The sequence below is a fragment of the Mytilus californianus genome, unplaced genomic scaffold (genome assembly GCF_021869535.1).
Source record: "Mytilus californianus isolate M0D057914Y unplaced genomic scaffold, xbMytCali1.0.p SCAF_1, whole genome shotgun sequence".
NCBI classification, from domain to species: Eukaryota; Metazoa; Mollusca; class Bivalvia; order Mytilida; family Mytilidae; genus Mytilus; species Mytilus californianus.
The window spans coordinates 11,306,010-11,323,553 of record NW_026262581.1 but is presented as its reverse complement, the minus strand read 5'-3'; the positions used below and the strand labels follow the sequence as shown (position 1 = coordinate 11,323,553).

General features: G+C 29.7%; 1 protein-coding gene across 12 annotated transcripts in view; it reads right to left on the bottom strand.

Moving 5' to 3' along the window:
- Positions 1-17,544, bottom strand: part of LOC127699199 (ankyrin repeat domain-containing protein 26-like) — a 111,778-nt gene that overhangs the window by 80,803 nt on the left and 13,431 nt on the right. For all 12 annotated transcript variants that reach the window (XM_052203063.1, XM_052203130.1, XM_052202994.1 and 9 more), the window contains exons 3-16: positions 16,124-16,297; positions 15,367-15,473; positions 14,462-14,556; positions 13,958-14,152; positions 13,463-13,557; positions 12,633-12,668; positions 11,434-11,472; positions 9,853-9,928; positions 9,342-9,380; positions 7,618-7,808; positions 4,314-4,406; positions 3,311-3,380; positions 1,889-1,915; positions 329-543 (exon numbers count right to left, since the gene is read on the bottom strand). In XM_052203063.1, coding sequence (XP_052059023.1) covers positions 329-543; positions 1,889-1,915; positions 3,311-3,380; positions 4,314-4,406; positions 7,618-7,808; positions 9,342-9,380; positions 9,853-9,928; positions 11,434-11,472; positions 12,633-12,668; positions 13,463-13,557; positions 13,958-14,152; positions 14,462-14,556; positions 15,367-15,473; positions 16,124-16,297 — 1,452 coding nt within the window. The remainder of the gene's footprint in view (positions 1-328; positions 544-1,888; positions 1,916-3,310; positions 3,381-4,313; positions 4,407-7,617; positions 7,809-9,341; positions 9,381-9,852; positions 9,929-11,433; positions 11,473-12,632; positions 12,669-13,462; positions 13,558-13,957; positions 14,153-14,461; positions 14,557-15,366; positions 15,474-16,123; positions 16,298-17,544) is intronic.

The following is a 17,544-nucleotide window of genomic DNA, read 5'->3' as shown; positions in this document are numbered from 1 at the left end:
ATGTCAGCAAATGTTAACATTCATCGATCACAGACAAAAATGTGTTCTAATCAAGCATGATAATTCAAAGAATAAAAGTGGAGGTTTACAGTTATAGACTGGTTAACAGACTTATATAAATAAGAAGATATGGTATGAGTGCCAATGAGACAACTCTCCATCTATGTCACAATGTATAAAAAGTTAACAATTATAGGTCAAAGTATGGCCTTCAACACTAGTTTATTTTTAGTTTTTTTAGGTTACATTAGACTCTGGGGAATCAAGAAACTATAATAATGGTGTTCTATAATTCAGGAGATTGAGAGATAGATCCAACAATACTAACCTGTCTATTAGAAGTTTTCAGTATACTCTTTTGTGTTCTAGGAGTTATACCAGGCTCTGTTGAATCCCAGTCACTGTCATGCTGTTTACTCTGTGTCGGGGGGTTCTCTGGCGGTTTAGGAGCAGTCTCTATAGGTTCAGACATTTCAGAAATGTCAGGTGTAGATGTGAAGTCATCAACATCATCATCTTCTAGCCCAATGTCCTTCATAAAATCTGAATGATATTGAGAAAACATAAATTTCATTTGGTTATAAAAGGCATTAAATCAGTAATTTTGAAAAATTAAATGAAAACTGTTATAGTATTATTCAGCATATAAATAATGTCTAGATATTTATAGAGACAAGATTTTTCATCAAATAAATAATAACTCAAATATCAATTTAGGATTCATATATAAGATTTAATTGTTTATTCTTTAAACTAACATTTGTTCAATAATACTGCACTAAATTTTAAACTGATATTGAAACATTAACATCTTCATACACGTGCTTAATAATAAATATAAGCATATACACTTTTAAATACCAATTTTTATGTAAAATGCTAAATATTTGAACTTATACTGAAATAGTAGATTGAAAAATAAAGAGTGTACAATTCTAATCTAAAGTTCTAAACTTCTATGTGAAAAAGGGTGAGAATATGCCTTTAGCTTCAGTAGTTTCAAAACCTTTTTTTACTTATTATCAAATTGTTTTCTTCAACTTATAGAGATCTATAAAGCAAACTTTCACATTACTTTTTTGTCTAGAAGACTAACATTTTATCCTTTTTTGAATATTTTATTAAAATAAAACACATACGAGATCAGAAGACCATAAAATCAGTTCCACTTCAGTTTTTTCATCATTTTTCATATCTTTAGAAAAAGTAGGACCCCTTGCACACATGATGAAAAATCAAAATGGCATACATATTAGAAAATATTTCTCCAAAAATACCTGCTACAGTTTTCCTGAAATATTTTCTGAAATAACACCTAGTTAGGAAAATATTTTCGTCAGATTTTTACACATTTAATGGAAGCAGCACATTTTTCATACAATCAATTTCTTAAAAAAAAAAACCTCATAGGCAGAGGTTCTTTCAAGTTCAATAATGATAGTAGTATTGTTAAATAAGGTAAGGCAGAGGTTCTTTGCAGTTCAGAAATGCTTTAAATCAACATGAAACCACCAATGGTAAAAAGGTATTACCAGGTACCATTAATTAAAATTATCAACACATGTGGTAAAATGAGATGACTTGCCAAAAGATACATTTACAAATCTTAAATACCATCCCAACCATGACATTTAATCCTATGAATAATTTCATTTTTCAATAATTCTTTTCAATAACTCTATGTTTTTTTTCCATACACTATATAGTTCCATCTAACTGCTTTTTAAAGTCATCATTAACTAATCTACCATAAAAATGTAAAAATATTTAGTGAAAATATTGGCAAACTGATGGAAAATTCAGCAGCATGAAATGATGTTAGAAATGTTAAAGGAGAAAAAGAAAATGATGAGAGAAAGATAAGGCAGTGAACACTCGTACAACATACCGGTACCATTGGCATACTCATTTTCAACTGTAAACAATAACAACATGCTAAAATGTGCTTATAAACAACAACATGCCGGTGGAATCCTTCCCACTTCTCTGCTCGGGGTAACAAAATATTTACTGTGGTTTTGTAACTTATGCAGTGTTCTGGCCAACAAACATAATACACAGTAATTGGGATACTGCAGCAGTTTATATCAATGATGTAATAAGTGAAAGTGTAAAAGCAATAGGTGTGGTTCTATCACAGGATGCCTCAAGGTTCGATAAGTTTCTCAACCTAATCCTTGTATTCTTGCATTAGGTCAATTTAAGTAACATTTTATCAAGAACCAAAAAAAAAAAGTTTTGAGGAAAAATTTTCAAAAAACTTGTGGTTATCTCATGCAAATACAATTGTATTCAACAAACATTTTTTTACAAATATTGCTCAATAAAATCTAAATTAAGAAGACAAGCTCCAAGAAATCATTGCTTTTAAATACAGGTACTTTTATTGTCGATTCAAGAAATAAATCATACTTTTTACACCAGATTTCACAGTCTAGTAAAAAAGCAGATTAGCCTCTTGAGTTAAAAATAATGCAAAGAATTTGATTTACACTTTGGTTGGGACTTTAATCAGATTTCAACAGAAGACTTCATATTTTTCTGAGTAACTATACCCTAACAGTGCTAATAAGTCATTTCATTTTTGTCTTTAGTGCCTGCTAATCTACAATACATATAACACACTAATAATAATCTATCACATATAACTGTTTTACAATGGTGTTCAACAAACAAAACTAAAAAAAAACAAACTAGCAAAATACAACACAAAGTTACTAAAATCCACTGTTTTTTAAAGTATCATATTCTAAAGCCTTTAAATTTTTGTATCAAAAGTCAAATTGAAAATAATGCAATCTACTTAAAGGCTATTCAGAAATTTAAGAAATTTCAGACTAAACAGTGTGCATTTAGTATCTTCATAATAAACTAAGGTTCTTGTAGTAACATTACCCCTGTTTTTTCCTTTACAAACAAGACATATGAAGAACAATTTTAGTTTCATGCATAAAGTACATAATACTTGTCCCAAGGACTAGTTATAACACAGAAAGTACACAAAACTGATCTCAGGTAATCATTATGCTTATTATTTCACATATTAGTAATGCATGCTAAAAGTTCATTCTATCTTTATTCCAATTTAAAGATTGAGTTTGTGTGGTTGCATTTCAGCCCACTGCAAGTACTGTTACAGTTCTATCGATCTCCATATGTATACTGTATGCAGTATTTTAACTATATAAAACACTCTTATATTACACTGAATCAAATTATATGATGCTAAATGTTATTTCTTCATCAAATGCTTAAATCCACAGAAATAAATTTAAAAACATGAAAGTAAAGTTATTTTTCTTTATGTTACCTCTGAGTTTCTGTTGGCTCAGTTCATCATTAGCAACCCCTGTTAATCCTGTTGGTGTGTATCCAGAATTCTGGGGAAAATCAATAGGTTTCAATCAGTGATAAAAATTATTTTCATTATTTAATTATAATGGATAAATACCATTAGCATAAATTTTTCCAACTGAAAATCATGAAATACTAGTACTGTTTTTACTGTGCAAATTACATTTACTGGTTTAAATGAAACAATTATATACACTAATTTTTTTTATCATTAAGGTAGATGGGGTGTCTAAATTGTAATCCATAGACTTTTTTAATAATTTGCCAAAATGTAGTTTATATCAAGCTTTTTAAAAAAAAATGATAAAAAGAATGGGTCACGGGGCTTATTTTCACGCTACAGGTTGTTCAAAATTAACAGATTTTGTATAGATTATGCATGGAAAACCCAATTTTCTGCCATAAAACGAAAACTACACCATAGAATTTTGAGATAAAATATGAGAAGATAGCTTTAATATTATGCTTTCAGATAAGAAAAAGAAAAAATGGGGTCACCGGACTCGTTTTCTTGCTACATAATAAAATAGGTAAATTCCTAACACATTCTATTGTAAAAGTACCTTGTTCTGAATTATCTGCCCTTACAGTTGAGTTGCCTCCCCTTATGTGGCAAAGTTGGAAAAAATTGAATCAAACAAAAGTTTTCTGTTTTTTGTAAAATACAACCATAAATATGATAAAACATGTTATTTTCTATATTGAAATGAAAATTGTTACACATGAATTACCTACTACTCTCAAAATTTGCACATTCTATTAAAGATCCAGACCGATTGTTTTCAGGTATTACAAAATCCAAGATGGAGGAAGACACCCTATCTACCTTAATCAATATTATAATTTCAGATATTTTAAGTATTTCCCAGTGTAAATATTTCATAAAAATTATTTTTTGGAGAAAACCTCTGTGATTAAAGACACATAAATCCATACATAATTTTTCAGTTGTAAGTTACCTGCTGTTGTTGAAATGTGTGGTCATATTTTGGTCGTTTGGCCTCTGACCCTTGGTATTCCCCACCATCGTCAGTTTCACTTTCTGTTGCAGTCTGAAATAAATATATAAAATGCGTAGTGGTACCCAGACCATATTATTAGATAACTCATAGCTCAGTTCTGAATAGAATAGCAATGCAACAACAAATTTCTGCAACAAAAACACAGGTTTAATCATTCTTTATAGCATAATTCCATATTCTAAAGAAAAGAAATTATAAACTGTTATCACAGAGATATGTCTCGCCTTTTTGTAATTTTGATAATGCAAATGTTGAAATTAAAATAGCAATACTTTAACATCAATACTTTAACATGTTAGTTATGCAAATATTCAAAGTCGATGAACCATGACTGAAGGTACATGGCTAAACAATCTCCATTGAATGAGATGTGCCAATGCTAATACAACTGCATACCAAATACCATTGACTTACTATAAGTCGTTCCCTTTAAACAAACCTAAACACAAACATTAACTTGTAAACTATGTAAAAGTTTCAAAGTCAATGAACCATGATCAGGGGTGGGGCTATATAATCTCCATGGAAACGATACTTGCAAATGCCAATACATTTGCATACCAAATATCATTGACTTAACATTAGCAGTTCATCTTAAACTGATCTAATCACAAACTAATACATGTGAACTAACCAAAAGTTTCAAAGTCAATAGACCATGACTGAGGGGGCGGGGCCAAATATTCTCCATGGAAATGAGATGTGCTAATGCTTATACAACTGAACACCAATTAACATTGGCCTACCACTAATGGTTCCCATTGAACTGACCTAATCACAAACTAATACATGTTAACTTAGCAAAATTTTCAAAGTCTATAGACCATGACTAAGGGGGCAGAGCTAAATAATCTCCATGGAAATGAGATATGCCAATGATTATACAACTGCATACAAAATATCATTGACCTACCACTAGTGGTTCCCCATAAATTGACCTAATCACAAACTAATACATGTAAACTATGAAAAGTTTCAAAGTCAATAGACCTTGACTGAGGGGGCGGGGCCAAATTATCTCCATGGTAATGAGATGTGCCAATGCTAATACAACTGCATACCAAATATCATTGACCTACCACTAGTGGTTCACCATGAACTAGACCTAATTACAAACTAATACATTGTTGACGCCACCGCCCCTGCCGGAAACAGCATACCTATGTCTCGCTTTTTGAATCCATCAAGGCGAGACAAAAACTATGCAGTGTTCTCCCCAGGATTTTTGGATAGCACCAGGGTTACGCGTGTGAACAGCTTGGTGAAATGATTCAAACAATCAGTTGTGTCGCGTTGCGTCGCTATATTTCTAGTTACTGCATTTTTTATGTCTCTTGTTTAGTTTTAATACTGTGGTACTGTGTTATGTCAGAATATTATTGGTTAAAAAGATCAATAAACAGTTTGTATACTTTTAATATTCTTTAAAAATAAATAAAACATGATTCATTACATAATATTCATCTAAATTTAAAGTAATTAAATTTTTTTTTAAATCCATGATCAATAAAAATAAAATATCATTCAAACAGGAACATATAAATTGTTAGATATACTGTTCCCAGATTCAAAAGAGAACAAAAATGTTCAATTTAAAAAACTTTCTAGTTTCTAGAAAGAAAGTTGTTGTATGTGAAAGGATTCCTGTCATAAGGAGATTTAAAATTAACAAGAACAAAATTGTGTAATAATTTGAACCAGTTTCTATCTTAAATTTTAATAAAAAGAAATTTTTCATAAATTTTAAAACATTTTGCCATAGATTTCATAAACATGTAAATATTAATCTTTCTTGTGTTTGGTGATAATCAAACATAGATACAGACTTAATACTGCACTGAAATCTAAATCTTTATTTGTCATGATCCATTTAAAAAGAATTCCTAAATCTATAAATTTATCTTAGGTCTAAAGATCTAGAAGTAGCATATTCAATGTCAACAACAAAGTCTCCCTATTTTCCCGCCTAAATAACAGGAAGTAGATATAAATAGATTTAACATGTGCTTATGGATTAAAATTGCAAGCTCACTTCTGTTATTCATTAATGATCATATGGATATATATATCCAGTTTGAAGGTACAGTCATGCATTTTATTTATAAAATAGAATAGATTGCAGTTAATTGTAAATAATCTTGAATATTCTACGTGAACTAACTGGGTCATTTGATCCTTCCCCTTTGAATTACTTGTTGACAGTTTGAAATCGGAATATCATGCAATAACTATGTCATAATTAAAGATAATTTTGGCCATGGCTTAATCAGAGACATATAAAACTATAATATAAGTATTGAGCTAACTTTATAATGTACAAAATATGTACCGTCATGTGTACAACTATCGGGTCAACACCGTTTGTTTACAAAGTATTTGCCGACTTGTCAGGTGATGAGTGAAGCCTTAAAATAGTTATCTTTGATCATAAAGTTATCATCTCTAAATTAAAACACAAAAGAATCATGTAAAAAGTGTTAATTACATCGATTAAATCCAATCAACAAAGGTTAACCTCATAAAGGTAAATCGATCACGTGGTGTAAACAATCCGTGTTGAACTGGTTTGGACTGGTCAAATTTCACCTGGAATTTTATACCGCACGGAAAAGATTTAACAAGTCGTTTAAAACTTTACCGATTTACGATTTTTTAACTGAAAATTTTAGCACCACGGAGAAAAATTATACATCGCGGTAAGAACGATACCACCACGGTGAAAAATTATACATCGCAGGCCCGCGGTCCTTTACGGGCCTGGGGAGAACACTGCTATGTACACGATTGTTGATGACTTTGGCACATAAATGTCTATGAAACAACATGACCTCACATACACATTTAAAGTGTAAATCATTAATTTTTCTTTTATCTTTATGTATGTTTCTAATAAGGATTATATCAGGGAGAATCATAGTCTTTAAGATAGGCATTTTTATTAATTAATGCATTATTGTCACATAGAATAGTCTCAACCAATCAAATATCTATTTGCCTATGATCTTTACAAAAGTTAAACACCATTATTATTTTTCAATAACTTTTATAAAATATACATATAATTGCAAAAGATGATCAAATCTAAGCTTGAATGACATACAGTTGGTTGTTTGGTGGTGTTAGTCTAAGGTTATCTGTACAGGTACATGTCGTTCAATTCAATGCTAACAGTCGATTCATATCCCATACTTCCTTATTCCTACTATAACAATGTCTTAACTACAATAGACAAATAACTTACAATTTCATGGATTTCTGATACATCTTTATCTATAAATGAAACTTTGGATGAAGATGATTTTCTAGGTGTGTTGACAGGAGAATTCTCATCTTCGTCTGACCATTCAATTTCCGCCGAGGTTACTGATTGGATAGATTTGGCAGACAGTCTTTTGACAGGTATGTCATGCCCTTCACTGTCACCTTCTTTATCTGTTTGGAATAAGAAATGGGTTAAAATCTAATGAGGGAATTACAAAATATATTCAATCAAACTTTGGATAAAAGGAATGGGTTTCTACATATATTTCTTTTCAACATTTGGTTATATTTCATTGTTTTGTCCATCCTTAGTCTTTAAACCGAAATGTCTATTCAATGCTAGATCATAAATTAGAGTCAAGAGATTTACAACTTGCAAATCAACATTAAGTTGTAGACAGGAACAACAAATGAATCAATTGAAATTTTTCATATATAGTTCAAAACATTTCTCTTTTAACAAGACCACATAAACATTTCTAATACCAGTTGTCATTGTTGTTTAATTGCACTTTTTAACACAGTAAACATTTTCTCTCAAATGATAATTTATTGAGTGTGGATAAAAGAGGGTCTTATTTCAGCAATAAATCTGTATATATATTTGAGAATTTTACAGCAGTTTATTTTTTCAGGTAGCTTCTTCAAACCTTGATAATCCCATCAATTTTACTATGTAAATTCTACCATACTTCAATTTACTGTTTGACTTTGACCCCCCAAAAAGAGTAACAGCAACAATCAGAAACAGCACTACTCAAGTTCAGCTTCCATTCTTCCAATAACATTCCAGCAAACACTAATAAAGCCAGACTAACCAGCATACAAACAAAGTGTAAACATACAAACTCATTAGACAGCAGATGTCAAGAAAAAAGTAAACATATCCATAGCCCAATGCTCTGTTAAAAAGTTTTCTAAATACTATAGTCTAAGAAAAAATGTCAAATGACATGTTGCTGTAAATCAGGGTGTACACAATGTAATTTTATGCTACAAAATATGCTACAAAACATGAAAAACTTGTGACTGCAAAACACTAATTCACTAATTTTCTATGCACATTTGTGAATCAAGATGCTGTTCAAGTATTGGTCTTTTTTTCATATTCAAATTCCACGAGTACCTTTCCTTCAAACTTCACAAAATAAAATATATAACTGGAGTTATTGTCTATTCATACCTAAATAATTATAATGTTAGTCCTTACTGATTATTGATTTCTTTTACTTTTATACCATAAACTCTTCTGCAATTTTTATTTAAAAAACAGAACAAACTCTTCTTTGAATACTATATATACAATGGAAAATATGTTCCTGACTTTTCTAACTTAGCATAAAATAGCACTTAAAAGAAAGATGATGAATAAAAAAAAAATGTGTGAATACCCTTAGAGGCTTCGTTTCTTGTAACTTCTCAGCAAAAATAACAGAAAGATAAAAAATAATAAAGGTTTTTTTTTCTTAGTTTGAAAATTAAGCTAATAGAGATGTACATATATTATGTACATATATTGTATTTGAAATCAGGATTCTGAATTATTGAACATGCCAGCCTTTTTTCTTCTCTGTGGTCCTTTTAACAATAAAAAATACAAGCAATAAAAACAAAGGAATAAAATTCAAATCACTGAAGGTTGTTAAGTCAGGAAGATTTGTTAATGTGGCAGACACACACCAAGGGGCAGACAACTCATGTTACCTGAAAATGAACTGTTCTTTCTCAAACAGGAACGAAGTGCTAAAGATAAGACATGACTTACTTTAAATATAATTTTTAACTTTAAATATACATAAAAATGAGTAAAAATACAGAAATTACTATTTTCTATTCTTCACTGTGTTAAAAGTCAAACCTTGTTTAACAGAATAATTCAACTCCTAAATCAATGGTGTTTTCTCACAATACAATGTATCACAGAAAATCCTGCTTATATTTCAATGATGGTTTGATTTCATTTTCCAAACATCAAAGAACTAATGGTTTTTTGTTGAATAAATTGATCTTGATTTTTGGCTCGATGGAAAAAAAAACAACCCAATAAAATCCAGTAAAAATTCCATTATCAAAGATTTAAACATCCATCATCTCTTCATTCACTCAAATGAGGAAAAAAATTCACTAAAACAAGATTTGACTAAAAAAACTAAATTAAAAAATTGGCAGGCACATAAATTATTTGAACATGCTGTAAGACAAAATAATACAATACCTTCATTATCTGAAGCATCACTTCCAGTAGTAATACGATTCAATGCTTTGGCAAGATTTACTTTTGGCGTTGCACCCTATAAAGATAAAAAATATATCAATATAACATCAAATCATTCACAAAATTAGTATAAAGTGATTTTCTCAGGTCCTTTCATATGCAACTTTTCAAATAATTGATGCATGTTAACCTTAGTATATATAACATTCTTTTTTGCAGGAAAATTCAGTAGTATGGCATGCAAATTATTGATTAATCCCTCAAATGTTCCTTCAAAGACACATGTGGACATCCAACAGTACCCCTGAAGTAGTAGATGTCCATTTGAGAATAATGCAAACATTAATTTTAGGGAAGACTACAAATGAATTGTTTTGGTACTTCAGTTGACAATATGGGAATTTGGATCTTGTAGTAATGTGTGAGCTGTTTAGTTCAGATCTGAAGACTTTCCAGAAATGCACAAAATGAAGCACTGCATTAAAAGTACTGTTACATTAAAATACTGGTTATTAATTCATAGGACAGTCATTTCATGTATTTTCAAACATGTGACTTTACACGGTCAGTTTTACAATTACAATTGATCATAAGTTATACTGAAATGTTTATGACATACAAGTATTTTAACTAGTTAACATTTTTTGTGAAATGAGTTGCTCATCTTTTAAAGTAAAAAGATACAATTAAGTAGTTTATATAACTTAATATAATTCTGTTATCTGTAAACATAGTTATATTCATTTAATACACCTTATAGCAAATTTCTCTGTCATAACTGGAATGGACATTATAGACAACCCTGCAGCATTATGACATCACAAGAAGAAATGTTTGACACCATAGTGCAATATTGATGTTGTACGATGTCATTTGTCACAAAATCTTGAGTCAATTGCTTCAAATCACAAAAAGTGATAAGGTATATACTCAAATGATTGATTTACTAATATGAAATTTAAATCTTTTAAAACAATGTGTATCCAATTAGTTGGAGTCTCAAACAATATGTGCAGGTAACATAAAGAAAGATAACTACACAAGAAATCATAGAATTTATATTGCAGCTTTTTCTGAGGGCAAAATTTTACTTTCCTTTTTGAACAGTAGCATTCTGTTTAAGGTAATTATAAAGATGAACTCAGATTAAACTTTAAAATGATATAATTAACAATTAGAAAGAAAAGAATATTTTCTACATATATAAGAATTTACTTGATGATTTTTTCTCTGTCTATAATTAGAATATGTACTTAAAAAATAAACATAAAACAAACTGTACATTTATAGAATACAAGTATGCAAATAAAATATATATCCTTCACCTTATAAAATACAAGTAAATTAAGTGATTTCTGATAGGTGCATTTACAAAAATAAATACTTAAATATCAGAACATTACAAAACACAAAATAAAGGTGAGGTGGTGTACAGATATACAATAGCTTCAATTTGAATGTGGTAAAAGTCTGCTTATAATTTAAATATCTATAATGCACAGAAAAATGGCGCTACCACAACATAAGAGGTCATGACCTCTGTACCTACCACACAATAAAGAGGGCAGCACTTCTACCTACCTCCTCCCTCGGCATTTCCACTTCCTCATCTGTATCGTCCTTTATTTATAAAAATATTTTGAAACTTATATTTTTCATGAGACTGAATTATTTTAAATTTATGGACATTAATCATTTCAGCCACTGTTTGGACTTTTCAACTCATTTTTCTCCCTCTATTATTTCTTTTATCACTGATAAATTTATTACAGGTACAATTTATTTTAATTTTTCATAACACATTTAGATGGATTATATTCAAATAATTGTACATGTATTAATTTTTCTTTATTAAGCCACACCACACTTATAAATTTCATTCAGTAAGCAGAAGCTAAATCATTTAATTTTTATGATATTTACTATATATATTCTGTGGTGTAATAATTTTGTACAATATTATTCTGACTTGTAAAAATGTTTATGTAATTTTGCAGCGTATAATCAAATAAGTATTATTCACTTGCACATACAAGGAACATAGGCCCCTGTGAAAGTATGGGAAAAAAACATTGTGATGAATGAATGGTTTAGCCTAGATCTCACTCAAGTGAAAGATCCCTTTACCACAGATTGTGTAAATGATGTCTAGAATGACTATAGTGATTTAAAAGTTTACATAGCAAGTTTGCAACATCTGAACTCATTGCAATATTTTATGTGGAATCTAAAAATTCTCTAGAAGTATGGGTAATAGTATTTAAATGATTGAGAATTCAAGCTTATAGCATTCACAATACACCAAGTTAGTCAAACAAAATCAAGACAAAATAATTAATAGAAAATTAAATTGAACATGTTATTTCTATGATTTAATGGGTTCAGACTCTTAATGAATGCTCAGATACTGATCATATTTAGCCCTTATAGTTCAGGGTATAGTTTATCATAAGTTGTTAAAAAAATATTTTAGGTCAAGAATAGAATATAATTCCTAGAATCTTGACTGAACCAGGAATTTATATTGGCACAGGTTGATAATTTTAGGTTTCATTTAAAATTGAATAAAAAAATCGGAGAGTGCAAAAAATAAACTGCATGCATTATACATTCACTATGATGGCATGAATTAAACGCTGCAATTAAATTGTTGCAATATCTATATTTTCATAATTTTTTTTTTAACTGTGCTGATTTCCTTTACATGGGAGTAAAATGTTCCTATCAATACATGTCACAACATATTTCACAATGAGTTCAGAAAACAAAAGATAACTTACTAAAGTCGGTGAAGGTAGTTTCAAACCTCCTGTTCTCTATGAGAAATTAATAAATTACAACCATCAGTTAAGAAATAATGTACTGAAATATTGTGCAATATTTTTTCATTTATGTTTCTACTTTTTAATCTATTTTCATCCTTTTTCAGGATAATACAAACATATTTAAAAACTTTGAAAGATACAAAAAGCTTTTGGACCCCTGAAAAAAAAACAGTGACATCACCCTAAATACAATTCTTTGTTGCCATCATGGACTTATTGTTCCCCTTTAATTTCAAGAAAAGAATGCTAATTCGTTTTCATAACAAATGGTTGCCAAAGTGTCAATCATTAATTTTGCATCAGTACTTCATCAAGATTGGTTAATAGGCTATTAACTTGGTTGTGCTTAAGACACAGGTTCTGTAAATAAACTTTGAACATTCAAAAAATCAGTTAGATCTTAGAATAACAAAGATATAATCTTAATTTTGACAAAGTAAATAGTATGAACTGACCTTTTAGGCTAGATAGCTATCTTCTAGGTTATAGTACAATCGAAGATGACAACACAGAATTGTTTATTAGCAGTATAAATGTTTTTCAAGTGACTGTACAAGTAAAATAATCAGTTTTCCTAGTGGAATATTAAAATTGGAAAACTATTTAACAATGTTTAGGACGAAGAATCATTCATTTTTTAATACATCACAGTGTTAACAACATATAACTGAAACTGACTCAAAGGCCTCTTCATGTCTATTAAAAATTTATATGTTACTATCTATTTATTGAGTTATACATTAGTTATATAATTGAGACATGCTCTCACATGTAAGTGTTCTCACCTTCCCGTGTAGACTAAGACTCATGTCAGCATCAGATTTCCAGGAGTCATCTCCAGCACTTTTACTAAAGGTGCCATCTTCATCAGAGTCATAATCTACAATTTTCAAAAATGTATTTATTTACTTAAAAGTAAGTCCTAAAACCAATTCAAAACACTTTGAACTTAATCAGAATGTAGGATCTGTTCATTAAAATATGTATCAGTATTGATTCCCCCCATGCACTGTTTGGGGATCTGTTGATTTATTATCTAAATACCAGTAATATCAAATATTGACAGTAGTTTGCTTACTGTGTATAGTTTTACAAAAAATGAAAATATTTGTCCTTTTTCAGTTTTTTTTTTTTTTTAAACTGAAATGGAGTGCCTGTCTCTTTAGGAAGCTATAATAATGTTCATATGCTGTGCCTGTATTTTCTGATAAGCTTAACTAGTATGAGAAATAATCAGAAGTTCCTACTAGCCATACTGATGAAATAATAATTTTTCTTACCATTTGCCATATTTGTAGCAGGCAACCCAAACATTAAATCACTACTCTCCTGTCTGGGTGTATTAGTTCTACTTGATATGGATGGCATCCTTGGTGTACTGGCCACACTACCTGACTGTTTGTTGTTATGTTCTATCAGTAGATGGGAACAAGCATGCTGACCCTTTTGATTGGCTATATCTTCAGCATTGAATCCTGGAATCAAGAATAAGAAATACTGAATTCTTTTGAAAATTTAAAAATACCTGTTTGTGTAAGATGTCAAAGTTGTCTGTTTTTTTTTTAATTCTAAATTTAAATCCAATACTGATTTTAAATCTTCAATTAATTTTTTTTTAATTATTCTAGATGAGTTACGTAAAAGCACCATATTTACCTATAATATCTTGTCCAAAGGGACAAATGAAAAGATTGTGATATTTTCCAATTTTTTTAAAAAAGTATCAATTACTCATTTTATAGCTGATTATGATAAGAAAACAATTTCAAAACAAATCTAAATACCTTTTGTATCTTTGATTTGGGTATCTGCACCAACTGTTATCAAATCTTTCACCTGAGTTATTGCCCCTTCATAACAAGCATACATCAATGGTGTCCTGAAAAAAATAAAAACATTTGCTTCAAAAAATCAGCATCAACTTGTATCAACATTTCAAACAATTTAAATCTTGTTTTTCCATGTTATCTTAAATTATGAATATTTGAAATATTTTTCATCCATCTGAAATATTGCCTCTGATTATAATCAAGCAAGATCTGTTTGATATTCTGTCTTTCAATACAACCTAGATATTATACCACAAAATTTTTTTTTGTACAAAACATTATATTTGTACTAGAAAAAATTGTTTTTAAAAACTTGTTTAAAAGCATAATAGAGTTGAGTTAGTCCAAATTATAATTTTTCTGTGGTAAATTGAGGCCATTCTAGAAAATATCTAAATAGTCAAAATATTTTCTGTCCGTAAAATATGTAAAAGGACCACCATACCATAAATAATTAGCTAACCCCTGTACAAAGTAAGACTATCTCAACTCTCATTTACTTTATGTATGTTTTCTTTCAGACTGAGAGTTGCTGGACAGTTTTGTTTTTTGAGTGGATAGATCTTGCAGATTGCTTTGAGGTGCTCATTTCCCAAATCTAGCTTTTTTAGGGGGTAATTTTTGTTACCTGCCCAAATTATTTTGTCCATTTTTCACACTTCCCTAACTTTTTTTCCCTTCTTCTACTCAGATCCCACTTTTTTACCCCCTATATCTCACATCCCAATTTTTTACCCCCTATCTCTCAGATCCCACTTTTTTACCCCCTATATTCCACATCCCAACAGTGTGTCATCCCCTCATGTATTCAAGATAATAAGTTAATAAAATGGTTACTTAAAAATTATGCCTTAAATTACCTCCCATCTCCATCCATCACATCAAAGTCAGCTTTATTTTGTAACAATATCTTTGTCACTTCATCTTTTTTATTCTTCACAGCAAGATGTAAAGGAGCAAAACCACTCTACAAAATATAAACACGACATTATTTAAAATATTCATAGATTTTTGACACAGAGATATGTCGTGTTTAACAGATTTGACACAGAGATATGTCATGTTGAACAGATTTGACACAGAGATATGTCATGTTTAACAGATTTGACACAGAGATATGTCATGTTTAACAGAATAATGCAAATGTTAAAATTTATATGGTAACATTTTAACATGTCAACTTGATCTTTATTGTTTTTATCAGCAGCAACATATAATTTAAATCAGTTGGGGTCTGGTGGCCGCCCGTCCCTATGCACAACCCCAAATCAATACCCTGATTTCAGAAGGAGAACAAAGTTATAAATCATGATGTGCATGTTCCATATAAATAATCTAATTTTTTTTACACAATTTTGAGCCAAAATTCAGTTTCAAGGATTTTTTCCCATTGACATTTTCAAAATATCTTGAGCCTCAAATAATAATTTGCATTTGTAATTTCGGAACAAAATCACATTTATTGTGTCTATATTCTAAAAACATGAATATTGAATACCAAAAAATAAGTCTGGCTGTAACTGGTCAAATAAAGATTGATTGATTGATTGATTGGTGATTGCTTTATGCTGCATCAGCACAAAAAGCCTATATCAAATAAAGATCGGTATTACTAACCTTATTTCTAATGTTGATTTCTGCTCCACTTTTGATCAGGAGACGTAAAATATTGGTATAACTATTTTTTACAGCAACATGTACAGCAGTATCTCCGAGTCTGTCTCGTGTGTCAACATCAGCAGTGTGTTGTAGTAATAACATGACACAATCTTCATTCTTACATTCAACAGCCTGAATAATAATACAAATCAAACAGCATGATTATAAGGTTATAAAGTTTTTCCCCAATTTTCAAAAAAGTCATACCACAAAAAATTTTTAAAAAATGAATGAAAAACACAGTAAAATGAACTTGAAAAGAATAGATTGTTGGATACTTACATGTTACTACATATATATACATGTTCAGCTTCATGGACACCCAAGATAATAACATTTTAGGTAAAACTGAAGTTATATATATCATATTATGAATAAATCACCATAACTATATATTATAATACATGTACATATATCAGGGTTGGACATTATTTTTTTTACCAACTAGTTTTATCGGGATAAGTGTCAACAAAATTTCACTATTCACTAATTTCTTTAAATTGATGCATTAAAAGACATTTTAAAGGGAAATCACACTATTTATAATACTAATAATAATTCATTGAAATTTTGCATGTAGACAGATCATACTTATTAAGATATTTTAGGCGAAAAAAAGATTGGGGTCACCGATGTTGTTTTCGAGATATGACGTCATCAAAACTTAAAGAATCGCGTTATAACGAAATATAGAAATACCACTCTAAATTGTTAAAAAAAGACAAACTTATTGAAAAACCATGTTTAACTGGAATAACAAAAACAGTCAAATGTAACTTGTACCTAATGAACATTTATTTGTCTCGGTTTTCTTATTTTTGAAGGCATTTGAACATTTCCCGCCATTTTAATTGCTATTTATAATAGATTTTTCTTGAAATAAAAAAAATCTACTAATGTTTTTCCCTTTAAACTTCTGCATAAGTTGCAGCTTCAGGGGAGATTTTAAAAGCAAAAATAAAAAAGGGGGGTCATCGATGTTTTAAATCCGCTAAAACGGAAATAATCTTTATTATTGAATTTTTGCGGGAACTATAACCTTTTAACGTTATAGAACGACGTTGCTGGCATAACAGCATTTCTTGCAACGCTTGGGTTGAATTAAACCTTTTCACTACAAAATATAATATCATTTTTGAACATTTTTTAAGGTATTTTGATTATTCATTGATATCTTTATCAATCTATCGAATCGTTAAACATAGATACAATACTGAACAGTTTATTATAAAGTAATAAAGTCATCTCATTTTTTAAATTGCATTTGTTGTATGGGGAAAACGAATGTTTGCTTCATGCCGTATTATAGAAATAATTTTCGGCTTCCAGATAAAGAATCTTCTACCTCGGAAGACTGAGGGTATCCGGGCTGAAAAGTA